The sequence below is a fragment of the Corvus moneduloides genome, chromosome 6 (assembly GCF_009650955.1).
Source record: "Corvus moneduloides isolate bCorMon1 chromosome 6, bCorMon1.pri, whole genome shotgun sequence".
Lineage (NCBI taxonomy): Eukaryota > Metazoa > Chordata > Aves > Passeriformes > Corvidae > Corvus > Corvus moneduloides.
In genome coordinates, this window is record NC_045481.1 from 5,440,269 (window position 1) to 5,457,117 (window position 16,849).

The following is a 16,849-nucleotide window of genomic DNA, read 5'->3' on the forward strand; positions in this document are numbered from 1 at the left end:
ACAGCTGTGGTTTCTCCCACTTCAACCTGCAGCCTCGACTTCCAGACTGTAACATAAGAGGCATGGATAACAGAATTCATCAGGAAAGAGTTATGGAATAACTGAGCAAACAAATTTACACTTTCTGGCTTTCTAAATGATCTCAGAATATCTATCAGCAGTGTACCATAAAACACTGCCCCAAATAAAAGATAGAGATTCAAACTTGCCTCTACCTTAGGTTTTTCAGACTGGCAGGAATGCAGTAGATTAGAAAAGCTGTGTCTCACTTCTTAGTGAGAAGGACCTCAGCAAGATTTCACTAAAACTTCCTGATTCACTTCCAGTTAAAAAAAAAACATATCCAACTTCCACAAATCTCTAAGCACAAAAATAGTCCATTTAGGAGTTTAGCAGAAAAGAAACAGTGGCATAGATAATCAAGCTTTTGGTCATTAAGGGCTTTGCAGGGCAGCAGAGGGAAAGGGACTCTAGTCCCCTTTGGACTTTGTTGACATTTTTTTGGCAGACTGTGCAGGCCCTACAGGTAGGATGCATTTTGGTCACTTGCTCCTCTCGGTCTGTGTGCCCTTCTGACTTGTTTGTGCATTTGCAATCTCTTCTGTGAAGTCTGCTGAATGATATGGTCCTCCCTTTATTTTGCTTGCCTGCTGTCAGGCAGTGAGTTTACTTCATAGCAAGTGACTGGGAAACCCAATTCCCTTACAAATTGTGAGGAGTTTCAAAAGCTAGTAACCTATGTTTCATATGTAACAGAAAAAATAACTTCAAAGTGATCTGGTATTTTCTTCAAAGGCCATAAATGTGAAAGTTGGGGTTCAAGAGAAGATGGTTCTGAGGGATTCCCAGGGCACAGTGCTCTGGTGGCTCAGAACAGTCAGCGTTCCTTGCTGAGTAACCCTGATATTGTCCTAACAGCCATTCTTTCCAGAAGGAAAGGCCTTTGTGGAGAACAGAGGGATGTACTTGTACTGACCACAGCTAGACTGTGGGAACTGTCTCTGCCTTTTTTGAAAGACATTAGATAAAGTGGAAGAAACTTTATTTTGGGATTTTGAGTAGGAAGAAAGGAATTTAAATGTTAAGTATTACAACTGCAACATTGTTCCACTTCAGATATTAAGAAATACCTACAAAACTTTGCATAAAATTTAAAAAATGTTTATTTCAAATATTTTATAAATAAGCTGCTATACACAGAATACTCAAGAACATTGTCTTTAATTTGAATTCAGCTTTTACTGCTACAACAGTTATTCTTACTAACAGAAGTAATTTAGTTTGTATCAGAAGCTGAAAGTTCTCACACAGACATTGAATTAACACACTACTCTAAAATTATATTTCTGTTTGTGAGTGCCAATTTAGCATGAGCCTATCATAACATTTTATGAAAAAACACATTTCAAAGATAAATAAGAAAAATAAAAGATGCATCTCAAAACGTGCGGTTGATGAACACACATTGCAGCAATTGCGATAATGTATTCTTACAAGAAATGGAAGGAGAACATCAAATGCTTTGTACTTTAACTCAAGAAACTGAAAACATTTGTCAAGGCTAAGTAGGAAAAGAATTTAAAATGAAGTCAAAGGTATTCAAAAGAATGTAAATGGCTTTGTATTTTGTAAGGAAGAATGAAAACCTTTCATAGAAGGAGACTGTGATGATCTCTGATCCTGTCCAAATGTAAATGAAAAACTAACGTCATCTTTTCCATCTCCAAATGCATGAGAAGGCGATTCTGAGGAGAAGGGAAAGGCAAATGCAGCCTCATTTTCTGGTTTCCCGAAGAAGCTTCCTATATGGAATACATATAATATTTATTATTAGACTAAATCTTACTGAGAGAATACTGCATTCAGCATATGCTTCTTTATTAATATATTGTGCCAAATATCCCACTGAGCATCAACCTACAGTTGTGTGTTTATTTCTGCCCCAGAGATGGTATTTCCAGGGGGTCGTTATTAGAATTGACATCGAAGGAAGTGTGGAGCACTTGAATGGTTTAGAGCAATAAAACACTTCTGCATGATACATTTTGCAACAGAGGTATTGTAAACAGAATTTGCAAAAGTGTTTCTTTAGAGAAAAATGTGAACAATCATGGAAATGCTTGTACTTCTCCCTTGCAAGTCCTCTCATTTTGCTTCAAACACACCTCACACTATCCCTATTTCTTTCTTTCTCATACCTCTTCTTTTCCATGAAACATCAGACATTTGGAACCCAACATGCAAAGAAAGATTTAAGCTAAAGATTTAGTTAAAACACAAATGAGTACAATAAACCACTGATCTACATTGTCACAATTGAACATCCTTTCAGACAACCAAAGGAGCCCTGTTAAGCTGGATCATGAGCCTGCCAGTCATAGAAACACAAGCAGAAGAGAGCTGTATACACAAGTACATCTGAGCTTCAGACTTACCAATATCCTTGTGTGGGGACAGAGAGTTCAGGTTTCCCACAGAAAAATTTTCATCTGTCTGAAATGCAAACAAATTTTTAATTTAACAAATGAGAAAGGTAAAAAGCAAACTCTAATGCTGATATGTAATATGTTCCTTTGCTTTTGGTGAGAAAGACACTGTCTCGGTGAATGTTAGCAGCCATTGCAAAATCTGTATTTAAAGGTATTTATCAGTACATAAAGTTGCAAGGCAAGTTCTTTGATCAGATGGGTTTTATGATATTTGCATGCAGCTGCAAACACCCTTCCTCCATTCTTCCAGGAAAAAAACAGACTGATAACAGTCCAAAAGCTGACCTGACTTACTGCTATTCTTTTAAACCAAAAAGATTCAAAATTATTCAAATCTGTGACATTTATAAAATCTCTAAGCAGCAACACAAATACTTCCTACTGAGTAGGGCCTCACATTGCCAGAAATTGTAGCAGGATAACCACTTGTCACTCTTAAAACAAGTTCTTAGACTAGATTTAAAATAGATACTGAAGTCCTTCAAAACTCCCATCAAACTTTAAAGAATCCCAGATCTGCTACAGCCTGGTAAATTCTTGGTTTCTGCTGCTGAGCAGGCACAAAATAATGTGGGTTCTGACAGCACTGGGTGACTTAAAACCCACCCCATTCCGGAACAATTCACAAAACCGCTCGCCAGTGTGTTCTCTCCTACAGGCAGCTCATGCTATGAGATAACAACCACATGTATCTTGCCAAACTCAGAACAAAATTATGCCTTCCCTCATCCCTGCTTCAGCTTCCAGCCAGAAATCATAAGACTGAGCACACTCCCTGCAGCAGGAGCTAGTTGGGCTCAAATCCCTTATTTGCATAATACACTGCCAAGTGATACCTAAGCCCCGTCTCGTGCACACATCTATCCTGGATCCCCAATTGATCTACCTAATAGCCCAGGACAGGAAAAATTACTCTAGAGCACTGGAGTTAGGGAACTTGACAAGAAAATAGAAGATCTGGATCCCATTCCCTATTCCATTTAGTTGCCTACCTAGCTCCCCCTTTGGAGTACAACTAATCCATATTTGCTGTTCAATAGCCCTAATAGACTGTCCTTTCTTCCTTTCTCACTGTTCTTCACTTCATCAAGACAAAACCACACAGCAGAAGCATGTGAGTTGTGAATTCTGCTAGAGAACCTGAATTTTGCACTGTAACACTGAACCAGAAGCCTTTTGGTGAGTTGAGTCACTGTATATTTGGACATGATCCATATAAGAGAGATTCATACTTTGATTATGGTTAGGAGTCATCATAGGGGGATTGCCAAGAGAGGAATTAAACATTTTCAAAGGACATCAAATGTAAAATTAACCAAGATCTTTTTTAAAAAATTGCTACAAAATAACCAGTCTGAAAAATCTCATTCAGTGTCAATGGTGTTTTGTTCACATATTTTGCTTTGTGGAAATTTAATATTCACAATTAATCATTTTTACCTCATCAGATGAATTTTGTGCTCCAAACAGAGAAGAATCAAATAAATTAAAGCCAGGTGACTTTTGGGAGAAGTTCATGAGAGAAAAGAAAGCAGGAGATTTTGATGCTCCTTCTTCACAACCTAGATTTTGAATGCTGTAAATACAGAAAGGTAGAAACTACATTAATTGTTTTTTAAGTGATGTAGATGGCTTTTTTCCTTCTATTTTTTCCTTTTCTTCTTTTTTCACTTTTTCACATCCCAATAGCTTCCATCAATAATTGCTTTTTGCATCACAGAACAGATAACACAATTCTTTAAAGTAAAGGGAAGTGATGTTTTTACCAACTCCCTGCCCTCTTTACAAAAAAAAAACCAAAAAGCCTGTTTAAAGATAGAAATCAGAGTAACAAGTATTACTGCAGGAAAAGACAATGTGTCTCATATATTTCTAAGCAAAGTACTGATCTTTCAAAACAGCTTCAACTGGAAATGATATTGTAAGATGAAAACTTAATAAATATCAAGCATAACTCAGGAAAAAATCTGAATATTTTCAGAAGAGCTTTCTAGAAAATTCTTTCTCTAGTGTCTTTCAAAAAGAGCAGAAATGCTTATACAATAAATGTGAGTACAACTTTTTGCTCGGAATCCAAATAAAAGTTGAAATCATACTAGTCAAATGGAGGTGTTTTTGAGAAGTGTGGTTTTTTCCCCTTTAAGTCAGGTGTTTTAGGTGCTCTTAAGAAAGGTTCTGCACTTTCTTCTGCTATGTCAGGATTATCTTCATTTGGCTTAAAACCTGTGTGCACATCCTATTAAAAAGAAACAAACAATGATGTTTATAACATATAAAATTTCCCAAAATATCATTAGTCCTTTTAACGATAAATATGTTCCCAGTGGAGCCAGCACTGAGCCTATTTATTATAGTTCTGTGCAAGAAATGAGTTTTAAACGCAGACTTTTTTCAAAACCTTGCATCAGCTCACGTTAATGAAAATGTTATGCACCAATTGATACAAAAACTATGATGTGTGTAGGAGAGTCATCCTAAACAGCCTATTGTTAGGGCAGCACAAAACCCCTCAAAACACCGACGTGATCAACAGCAATGATCACTTCATTAGCAGTTGGAAGGCGTTGATTGGCTCCTCATTGTCGTGTGCCTTATAATGAGTCACTTTACCAGTTTCTGAGACTCGCCTCTTGCCAACTGAATCAAGTATGTCAAAATACTTTGACCATTCTACATAAACTTCTTACTTATGACAGAAGAAACGCTTTTCTTACTTGAGGTACATACGAACAGTCCATGTGCTCATCTGCTTCTTTATCAGCATGTTCGGCCTCTTGGCTTGCTGCACAAAAAAGACAGCACTGCCTGTATTATAACAGCATTTTAAACAGATACATAAAAACTACATTGTGGGAAAGAATCCTTGAAAAAAGTTCACTAGCTTCTCATTGCTATTGGGAAGGAAGTGCTCTGACTGTGGTTTTCTTAACAACCCACTTTGTGGCTCTGTCCATAACAACTGTTCTGCCACTTACTCACTGTTGTTAAAGCATTACTCAGGCTGCTTCTTGAGGTTTGGTGTGTTCTTCAAACCCGCCCATTGTTCCTGAGAGTGCTGTGTTTGTCTACTCCACCTATTGCCCTCTGAGACTGCTAATACAAATCAATAGAAACCAGGTGGCAACAATATAAAAAGTACATCCATGTGACAGTGATGAAGTGTAGTTTAAAGAACTGGACAAGAGTCAGGATGACAAATGAGAAGAAACATTATCAGACTTTCTGCTATTAGAGTTTCTGCTTTAAGCTTCAGACTGTGCTACATCTCAGGCACTGTGGGTTAAGGTCCTAAGTTTCAGTATTCTCTTTGTTAAAAAATCTAGACTATAATCTGTTATATGCATCTAAATTAGCAGTACAATTAGAAAAATAAATATTTAAACTGAAGCTCAGTTCCTTGTGATTCAGAAATTACAGGTGTATTTGTAACTACCCTGTTTTTTTCTGTAAGCATTCTGCATGTTTTTCTCCAGTTAATTTTCATCTTTAATAATCTTAATCTGATTCTTCAAGATACCTAAATTACTGGGTTTATTATATCCCTTTTCTTCACATTTTCTCATGCCTTCTGGGTAGATGTTAAGACTGGGTTTCATTTTACCCAAATAATTTGAGACTTGAGTGTGAACTTACAAGAGATGCTGGATGGATCCTTTCATTCACAATGGTCAGTGCAGACTAAATCCTACATTACTGAGCAGTTCAGTCTCTACTTAAATTAGGACTCTGCCTGTCTGTTATACTCAAATTTTGAGCCTAACAATCAAGGTGGAAAAGAAATGCAAATGGTGTGCCTCTTAATGTCAGAATGAAAATCTGGTCCCTAGAATTTTCTAGTTTATAATTATATAATCCAACCTTATAAAAAAATTACAGTTGTACTTTACCCATTACTGCATTTTCACTCTCAAACTGTTGATTGGAAGTCAACTGCTTTGGAAGATCTGACAGTCTAAAAGACAAAATTTAATGTTTGTCTAAATGTGAATTATTTCCATAAACCCCAGCCTCAAGAATGAAAACTACTTTATTTAAGAAAACTTACCTGAATTTCACTTGGTTTTGTACGCTTACTATTGATGGAACTTGGGCGATTTGTGGGTTATTAGTCCCTGCAGTGTCAACAACCACCTAAAACACAGAAAAAAATTCAAATGAGGCAGCGAATGAAATTGTCACTTCAACAATATCACTCTGATTTCTCCTTAGACTGTGGAAATCCTTTCTTTTAACTGGAAATTAAGGATCAGACAATGTAAAAACTTTATCTTTGCTTTACCTACATTTTGACAGCATGATACCCAAAACCACTTCTGTAATTTTTTAATAAAGTCTTAGTCACAGCACTAATAAATAGATGTGATTAATTAACTTTCCTGTAACACAAATAATGCTATGTCATTTACAAACTTCATGCAGGTTTGCTACTGCTGCAACCTGGTTGCTCATCCTGTCAACACAGAAAGGGCTGAAGCCAGGCCTGGCTCTGCCTCTGAAGGCCAACTGAGCATCCACATCAGTCTCAGTCAGCACAGGCCTCATGTGTGGATCGAAAAACTGCAGAAAAATTGGGAAATATTTCCACCTCATAGATTTTCATCAGAGTAGAAGCCATAACTCTTCTATGTAGCATGTATTTGTGCCTTAAGGGCAGGGTGAGGAATCTATGCCTCAGCATCAAATAACACATTATTTTACAGGGAGTGTCTAGTTCTTGTTTATTTTTAATTAACAAAATGTATCAAACGGAATTCTATTCAGGGTAGGAGACAAAAAGGCTGGCTCTGCAGAATCTGTCTGCCACTCAACTCCTGTAGCATACAGCACACCATTTCTGAAACATAGCAACCTTCTTTCTTCCAATCTTTTTATTTTTCCTCAGACTCCATCTTCTTTTCCTTGTTGCCATCACCCTTTCTTAAAGTTCTCTTAACCTTGACTTACTGCTTCCCACAATTGTCTAAGTGCAATTCTAGGTCCCAGATTCCCAGCCTCATCTCTAGATTACCCTGGCAACAGCCCTTCCACCATCCTCATCATGTCCAACTCCCTAAGCCAGTCACAAATCAGAATTGTTTGAAATTTCTTCTGGTCTTGTCCCACTCAGTCCTGTTACTGCCCTTCATCTTGTCTTGTGTTATGAAGGCTTTGTCTTCTCACACAGGCTTCGCTCTAAACCACTTAGTGATTCACTCACTTCATTCTTCAGTTCCCTTGAAATTCTTAAGAAAATCACAACTCATTATGCTAACTTTTTTTACCTAATTTTTTTTGTTCATTAAATTTTGATTTTAAACAGATGCAGTGAGATGTCCCTCAGAAAGAATGTTTAGAGATAGAAACTTCCCCAAGTTTCTGCACAACATCACAGTTACAAACTCTTCTACCCCTTATGGCCTTACCTCCTCTGATTACTCCATTAATACTTTAACAATCCTATGAATGGTCTTGGACTCCATGAGACTATTGATGGTTTTCACAACTTTGCAAGTTGTACCTCCAGCTTTCTTCTGGATTAGTTTATTGTATTTGAATAAAAAATATTGTATCTGAATAAAGCTGCAATTCACCATTTCAAGAAAGTGTCATAGTAACCATGTTCTTATGGGTGAGAGACAGAAAACTGAATTGTGGGCTCCTGCAGTGCACCAGGAAGTGTTGTTCGTGGTTTTATTCCTCTCAGCCCAGATTTGTTTCTGGTTAAACCTCAGAATGGAGCCGTTAACTGTAGGCTGTCCTGTACACCTACTCCTTTATGAAGTCTTTCATTATGGAGCAGATGGCTCATGATTTATCAGTAGTAGAAGATTCTGATCCTCCATTAGAGTTCCAAATATTTGCTACATGCAGAATCTGCAAAGGTTATTTTAAATGCTAAAAATTACTATACAAAATGAGTTGGTAAGGTGGTCCACCTCGAGTTTGGCATTAGAATACACTTTGTAAGAACATAGATATTTTCGGAATGAAAAGGCACCAAAGAAATATTTTTGCTGTGATAACCAAGCAATTGCAGATTACCATGATTAGAAATTTACAGTGCTAACAGGTTTTATGTAAGACATAATACCATGAGGTATATTTGAAGTGTTTTAAATTTAAACAACCACATAAAACAGATTTTATAACTTCATATTTTTACCAGTGGGAGAGCAACACACCTGCGATGGATTTTCTGCAAGGCTGGAGGAACTGCTGGTGGCCAGTGAAAGTTCCACTGGTTTCTCTTTTTCTTCTCTCCCTAAATTTACAAATATTATGTAATATTGTCAGTAGGATTAAGTATCCAAAGCATGGCATTGTTAAACTGAACTTGGGAACAACCCTTACAAATTTTCCTTTTAATAGAGAGCAAAAAGAAACTTATCACAAAATATGAAAGTATCAAACAAACAATAGTTGTTTAATATTTACTAATGTGAACAGTGCTAAAGACATTTTAGATTTGAAATTAAATTATTTTCAGATGTTTCTGACACCATGAATCAGGTCTATCTGTTACTTTACTCATTGCACAGATAAGGGAGAAATCAGACACAGAAGATCCCCAGAACATAAAAAAAGTTAAGCACCCAACTTCCATTGAAAGCTTGGCTTCAACTCTAAGTAGTTGAGCAGTTCACTGGATTTGTTACCATCAATTACCCATTCTTTTGCACTGAATATGCTCACTGAGAAGTCATTAAACACACTGCACCTGTTTCTGCTCGTTGCTTTGAGAACCTAAAACTCTCTACAGACTGGACAAATTTCTTAGGAATGCATGGGACACGTAATGTTTTATACAGCTGATGTTTCTCCTTTGGCAAAGATGGGTGTTCACGCTCTTCAGACACCCTAAACAAATTGAAATTAAAAAAAAAAAAATTCACTGCAAAAGAAAAGAAATTGTAAAATATAACTGCTTCAAATAAGTGGAATTCTCAAGGGCACTGGATGTTGTCAAGGAAGTTCTACCACTTTCAGCACCAGTAGTTGATAAAAATGAGGTTTTCTTTAAATAATATCAGAGAGAGAATATCTCTGAAAAAGAAGCCATAAAGGAGTAATAAGCCAATCATAAGAACATTGATGACTTAAATTTTGTCAGTGTCAAAGAAAAGTATTAGTATTGTGGAGTTTTACACTTTAATCAAAGTGTCTCATTATTGTAGTTCTGAAATCACATTTTCACATTTAAAACCACTTTTTCTCTCTCTCTCTCTCTCTTTGAGATTGTCTGGAATACTCACACTACGAATACACAAAAGAGAAAACTGCAGCAAGTGCTTTCACTTGTGGGGTAATTATCTGTGTAGGGTAAATAGCCCTTTACAGTGCAGAAAGACAAAGGTTAGCAGAACAATGAAGAGTAAAGTGGCTATTTGGTACAGGAAAATTTACTACTTTTTAGAATAATGAGTTCTACTTTATTTTCTCTCTGGCATTCCTGCTTAGTGCCTCTGTGCTTCTAGCTACAACATCTGGTTTGTAGCTGACTGAACAAAGCTTTGTTCAGAACAAATGAAGAACTGAGTCAGTCTTTTTGTTCTTCTTGAAATTCTCCATAAACGAAGATAAGATAAAACGTAGGATACACTTTATAATAGAGTGTGGAGTAAAATTAGCAACACTAATTAAAAAATACCACTGAGAAGCACTAGCTAAAATATAAGGACCTAACACATTAAATTCATATACATACACAACTGTGCTCACATAAAACCATGTAAGCACGTCAGCCAAGTATCTCTGATGAAAAGTCTATTTTGTCTTGTAGTTACATTTATACCTGGTGCTGTGCTGGACTGAGACTGAACAAACTGTACAAAACATATACCACCTAAGAAATTAAAAACCAAAGTAAATCTTTTAGTTACCTTAAGTCTAGATAAGACTAGATAAGATGTGTCAAGAACGAATACTACAGAAAACTGTGGCTGGTGTATCTTTAAATTCAGACACAGGAAGCTCAAAAGCAAGGAGGAATCAAAACTAAGCTAAGCACAGAATTCTGGCTAAACTGCTTCACTTTGTTCCAAATAGCTCATTTTCCCACAAACATCATTCAAAGATCAGTTGAACAAGGCTACTGTGGCTGAGGTCATCAGTTAGACTGCCATAAATAGGGGGGCAGGTTGTGGTTGGGGGGTTTTTTGGTTGGTTTGGGTTTCTTTCAGAATTTAGGATGTCAAACTCTGTTTTTAAAAGTTCCTGGAGTCAGTTTCCTTGTGCCTCTGTAAAACCTAGCAGACAACTCTATATTTCTAAAGACTTGCTCTCCATTAAATAAAAAATCCTCTTACAATGCATATTTATACAGAAGAATGCCTCAAAGGCAGTTACAAACCAAACTCAGAAGTTCTTAAGATATTCATTCTTTAAGTAACAAAACCTTCCAAAGGAGCCTGCAGTTAAACTCAATGCACATGCAGTACACCTGCTCCCTTCCCTCCACAAAAGCACTATTGAAATATAAACCATGCACATCTTCTCTGACATTAATTAATGCTACTGGAAGAAAAATAAAACTGCATCATGAAGCTCAAAACAATCCAAATTGCAGCAACAAGAATAATCATTTGTCTTCTTTCTCTATTTCATTATTAGTAGACATCTGAGTAGATAAAAACTCTTTATCTTGATCCATACTGCAGGGGTTTTTTAAAGTGTAAAGAAAAAAAGAGATATTCTTAAGCCAAAATAAAGTGCCATTTCCTTAGTAGCATTTTCTTCTTTGTAGCATGAAGAAACCCAAGGATTAATATTAATTTCCACTACAGGAATCAAGTGTATCTCATTATACATATGAAGAATCACACCTGCTTCTGTGGTATTTACAGCTACTGAAACCACATTCAGTATTCTCATCCAGGAGCATTCTTTTGAGTTGGCTTTTCATATATGTTTACATTAGAAGTCCAGGAACAACTTTATAATTACTTTTCTAAGAATTATGTTATCAAGTTTTTTCTTTGATCAGTAGAAGTCAATCACTTCTGATGCAAAGATGCTGAAAGAACTGCAATAATCCACCAAGGAATCTCCTTTATGTGAAGCTTTAGCAAAAAGCTCTCAATTGGAAAGTAAGAGATGGAATTAATACATGACTGAACTGGAAAAAAGATAAAGAAAGAATTACAGTCATGGAATTAAATCTCTCCCAACCATTTTACAATAGCAGAGAGAATGAACACTATCTATGCCATAGCACAGTCCAAGATACCAGCCTTTCTATGTAATAAATAGAATGTCTAATTGAGAAATCAAGACCAGGGCTTCAAAAGAGTTGAGTCCTGTTTGGTGATTGATGAGAACTCTTGCTTTGGAGATTAAACTGTGATACTTGTCAGTGGAACTGGCGAGCTATAAATCAGCTACAAGAGCTGATAAGAGCAGAGGAATCTGTGTTTTACACTCCTAACCAAAAACTAACTGGCCAGCACTGAATGATTCAAACAACAGGCTTTTTAAAAGAACAGTGTCCACTGCCATCAGGCTGCCCAGAGCAGAACATACATATCAGCACCTACTAATTGGCTTGCAAGTTGGCTTCTTGTCTTGAAGCCTTCTAAAGCTTTTCATGGCTATTAATTTGTACATTGTTCTGCCCAGTGCTTTCATTGCTCTCCTTAGTTCTTTCCCTTGATGCTGCTGGTTTCATGCTGCTCTGGATCAGTTCATGGAGATTCACGGTACAATTCCTTTTTATTTCTTCTTCTGTGGCAGAAGATGAAGATATCTCCTCTTCACAAAGATCTTTTTTTGCTCAGTAGTAAATTTGTAGTGGTTGCAGGACAGCTTGAAAGAAACTCCTGCCTTTGGTACCCACATCCTGCTGTTGTATTTTTGTAAATTGCTTTGAATCTGCAAAGGTTTTATTTTATGCCATACAAGCCTTTATGTTGTGGAACATAAGGTGAAGGTACAAGCAGACTCCATGACAGGAAAAGAAATGTACAAATGGCAGGTCTGGAAGTGCACCCTATGGATTCCTTACCACAAAGATCCTCACCGAGGGATTCTTACACCTGCATAGCCAAAGCATGGATCTCTGCCTCTTACAGCAGGTCTTTGATTGGTATTTTGTGTTCTGCAGACTGAACACACATGGGTTTCTTTGAAAATTCAAAGAGAGTGCTTCCCATCTTTTTTTTTTTTTTTTTGCCTTGTCTTAAAACTAAGGGGATTTCTTGCTTCCCCATGTTTCTGTTCTTGCCAGTTACAAAAATCTTACATGAGAAGGTAAAATGGGTGTAAAGGCTACACCACAAAGAAATTATCATCTGAATGATTCATAGGTCTGTAAGAAGATATTAAAGACCTAAAATGTCCCTGTGGAAAGGATCTTAGGAATTATTAAAATGACACTTTTTTATAGATATATTCCATTAAATGCCCATTTAAAGCCCTAGAAAGATTCTTTTTCAAGCACACCATAATATAAAATCACTTAAACAAAGTCTTTTGGACATATTTTTGCTTTAAAATTGATTTTGGTTTAGAAGTATCAGCTCGGCAGGAGATGTTTCAACATTCACAAGGACTCCAGATAAGTGCAAGATAGTCCTCATGGTGATTTTCAGTCATTGTAATTGAGCTCAAATTAAAGTGAGTCCCAGCTGTAAATGATCACTGACTAATTTACTAAGCCATTAATCCTGTCTATGAAACTTTCACTCATGCTTGTTTTTAAGAACTAAATTAAGAGTTAAATTTCTTAAGTAGTTCAGAGGTGAAGACAACTGACATGTGGAACCCTGACTCCTTTTCCAAATATATATTTAGTAGAGTAAATGTTATTTTATCTCTGACTGCACAGTCACTGTAGTTGCATTCAAAACTACTCACACAGATCTCTCAGCAGCAGCTGATGAGAAAATGCTTCTACAAAATCTTTTTATAGCATGTTTCCAGATACATTGAGGTTCCAAGAATCAAAGTATGTCACCATCTTAAACCCCCAGAAATATAAAACTTTTAAAATTACATCATTAAATCACATGACCAGGATTAGAGAAGCTTGCCAGTCCTTATTTAAGAACAATTTGTGTTTTGTAGCAGTTTTTGTGTAAATTCTGATATAGTATTCTGGATAAAAGCAAGGGGAAAAATAATTTTGAAGTGTACCTTTCTTTAAACTCTTCTGGCTTCTCAAGACTTTTCTGATTTTTTCCTTCAGTCTTTTCAGAATTATTTTTATCTTCTTTAGTCTCTTTGAATGTCTTAAAAGATAAAGAACAAATGGCATAAAAATTGACAAAACTTGAAATATTTTAGCTACGTGCTGCAAAAGTTTTCTCAACCTGATGAATCAGTGCTCAGTAGTAGTTTTGTAGCCAAGAGGTTCTGAAGAAATAAGGAGAACCAGGTTAAAAAGAGATAATTTTTTTTGTTGGAACTGTAATGACTGGAATAAACACAGACGTTTTGGAGCATGGGCTCTAAATGCCAGAACCTGGAGTTCATAGTTATACACAAACTCACCACATCCCTTCTTCCCGTATGTTTACACAGCACATCCCACATTAGCAGCTTCAGTCTGTGACTGTGAGTGTCAAACAGGATCACAGAATATAAACAGAAAAACCCACCCATGCAAAACGTGCTGCTGTCAGCACAAGGCAGTAAATGGAGTCCTTGATCGTCCGGTCCAGACAGGTAAAAGCACCCAGATGCAATGCTATAAAAAGTTACTAAACCTTTACAAGATTGGGCTACTCAGGCTTAAAAGAGACCTTTTACAGAGGAGTGGGTGCAAATTCTGTACTGACAAAATCCCTTTGATTTTTTTGAAGATTTTCCCTTAGGAATCAGTGCTTCTCCTAGTCAGTAGAACTGTATTGATCTCCTGTCTAAAATCAGCCAGTTTTACTGCTGGGGATTATATACCCACACATGTCTTTTGGGGAAAAAAAAATAAGGAGGAAAGAAGGAATTCCCATTATTCTTATTGTAAAGCATATTTAGTTAAACACAAACCCTTAAAAGCCCAGTAGGACCTGTGAAAGCTGCACACTCAAGCCCTGGGGGTCACTGAGGAGTGGCCCTCATCTATTTTCAAGTGTATTCTCCTGAACTGACACCAAAGTCATCATGACATGGTGCCTTAGCAGAAACCGTGGCACAAACTGAGGTCAACAGAAAGCAAGCTTTAAGCACCTTTACATTCATGGACCCTTCCTCTCTAAGAAAACATATGTGATGCTATAGAAACATAATTATAAGGCTGGAATCATCCTGTTGGTCTGTGTGCTTGAAAATACACTGTGTTTTTGACATTTCAGAAAATGTGATGGTGCTATGTATGATCACGTATATAACATGGATTTATAGAAAATAAAATTAAGATACAGTTACCTTTTTCAAGTAGTCAATTTTCATTTGTAATTCTTCTGCTTCTTTTTTCAGTTCAATGGTTTCCTGAGCAGCAGCTTCAGCAAGCTGCAATGTTTCCTGTGTTTTTTTCTTCATAGAGGCACTTCCATGTCATGGAATATATTTTACAGCAATATATTTTTTCAAGCAAGGGATGCCATCAGATCCCTGACCTCTCTATGCCATAACACAAATGCTAGAGGTGCAGAAAGCTCTGATAAATCTACATTTCCTTGGCAAATTTTAACTCTAACTTCAATTAAGCTTCTCCTAAATGAAGCATTTTGATGGGTATGTTATTAAATGAAATTTTATTTTCTTTCCCTGAAATGCTCCCATAAATTTAAACTGAATAGCTGAATTTGACCTTCAGTTTTCTCACAGAGAAATGCGAACACTGCCACTCTAAACAAAGATATATAAATATATAAATAATTACTTTCTTTTCTAATAGAAAGTTGTGAAAGGTAAATATAAAACTTCTTTCCTGCCAACTGAATAAACACTAGAAATCAAGGATACATGTGTACAGCCCAATCATTTACGGATTTAAAAGGAACAGCCTCTGCAAAAATAAAATTTACTTTCAGATCATTAACTAACAAATTAATTTTCTTAACAAATACAAGACAAATTAATAGATCAGGAGCATTTATCTTGGCTTAGTATCAATAACAAAAATCGCAGTATAACAGTAAACATTAAAAATAGAACTAAAAAAGAGATGAAAATTAAAATTTTGAGAGGCTAGATGTAAAGGAATCTTAGAACTTTTTTAACCCAAGAAGTTCAATGATAAACCTTTCCCCATTACATTTATGGGTTAGAGGAAGGAATATCAGTATGTATAATCTAAATTTTTACTCGCTGCAGATTTTTTTTCTAAAAATGGTGTAACAAAGAGAATGTATTTCATTAGCTTAAAGGAAACTGTGGAAAATTGGAGATTTTCTGTATGGCACCTTTAATATGCAGTGCACTGCCAAAAGGCTTTATTGTAAAAGCATTGACAATAGCAGTACCCAGAATGTCCAAGCAAGCATCTTCTTTCCATTTGTATTTTGCACAGAGTTTCAAAACTCTCTTTTGCATTTCTTCAACTTCTTCCTTTTTTTTGTAATACTCCTGGGCAAGAGCAGTTTCTGCATATTTTTTGCCACGTTCCTGCAAAGTCTTTGTACACTGGGCTATGGAATCCTGATGCATTTTCCTATAAAAAACATGTAATTTAATTTTTTTCACAGGAAGCTTTTGTTTATAAGGGAAAAAAGCCTATAAATTTATGGCATCAGCTCAGTTAATTTGCTGCTATCAATGGAAGAAAGTTGGATTATATTTAATATGGCAATATTTGGGTTTATTTTTTTTACTTTCCAGCCATATTCAAGGAAGACTATGCTGTATGTAACAAAGAATAGTCCTGATGTAAAAACCAGCCAAACCTCCCTGTTCTGAAGGCAATGTAGACCGTACCATACCCAAAGGCAGCCTGGCAGATCACAAATGTGTTTCTCCCTGTGTAATTATCATGAAACTCACTGCAGGCCAAAGTCTCTGCTGGTGCATGTTGGCACAATTCCATCAGTTTTGGTGGAGCTGGATCAAAGTTACAGTAGAAGAGAATTTGGCCAAACCTCCCATATTTAGAGAGGCCTGGTGCACCACTGGGCTAAGAGCTGCCTCCAAGGAGATGCTGAGTAATCTCTGTCTGACCCAGGGAAGCCTTAAACACACACATCAGTCACACTGAAACAATAGGACTATTCATACTTAAGCTTAAGCAAACACTTAAATGTTTAAATGGCAAAGAGGCAGAATGCTCAGCTTCTTGTGGGGCTGCCCTGTAAATTAATGTTACACTAAATGCAATTTCACTGACATCATGTGAGCGCATAGCCATGAATTACTAAAGTAGGTAACATCAATTAATGCAGGGAAAGCTTATGTGAACAATGGAGAGGCAAATTTTAAAATATTATTACACCTAAATATTAGCAAGAAAT

At 36.4% G+C, this 16,849-nt stretch overlaps 1 protein-coding gene across 1 annotated transcript in view; it reads right to left on the reverse strand.

Moving 5' to 3' along the window:
• Nucleotides 1-1,197: 1,197 nt before the first annotated feature.
• Nucleotides 1,198-16,849, reverse strand: part of C6H14orf39 (chromosome 6 C14orf39 homolog) — a 28,776-nt gene continuing 13,124 nt past the window's right edge. The window contains exons 6-18 of the mRNA XM_032113511.1: nucleotides 15,869-16,056; nucleotides 15,369-15,411; nucleotides 14,829-14,949; nucleotides 13,599-13,693; nucleotides 9,187-9,326; nucleotides 8,651-8,730; nucleotides 6,535-6,620; nucleotides 6,377-6,441; nucleotides 5,204-5,271; nucleotides 4,586-4,725; nucleotides 3,930-4,065; nucleotides 2,436-2,493; nucleotides 1,198-1,802 (exon numbers count right to left, since the gene is read on the reverse strand). Coding sequence (XP_031969402.1) covers nucleotides 1,600-1,802; nucleotides 2,436-2,493; nucleotides 3,930-4,065; nucleotides 4,586-4,725; nucleotides 5,204-5,271; nucleotides 6,377-6,441; nucleotides 6,535-6,620; nucleotides 8,651-8,730; nucleotides 9,187-9,326; nucleotides 13,599-13,693; nucleotides 14,829-14,949; nucleotides 15,369-15,411; nucleotides 15,869-16,056 — 1,423 coding nt within the window. The 3' untranslated portion in view covers nucleotides 1,198-1,599. The remainder of the gene's footprint in view (nucleotides 1,803-2,435; nucleotides 2,494-3,929; nucleotides 4,066-4,585; nucleotides 4,726-5,203; nucleotides 5,272-6,376; nucleotides 6,442-6,534; nucleotides 6,621-8,650; nucleotides 8,731-9,186; nucleotides 9,327-13,598; nucleotides 13,694-14,828; nucleotides 14,950-15,368; nucleotides 15,412-15,868; nucleotides 16,057-16,849) is intronic.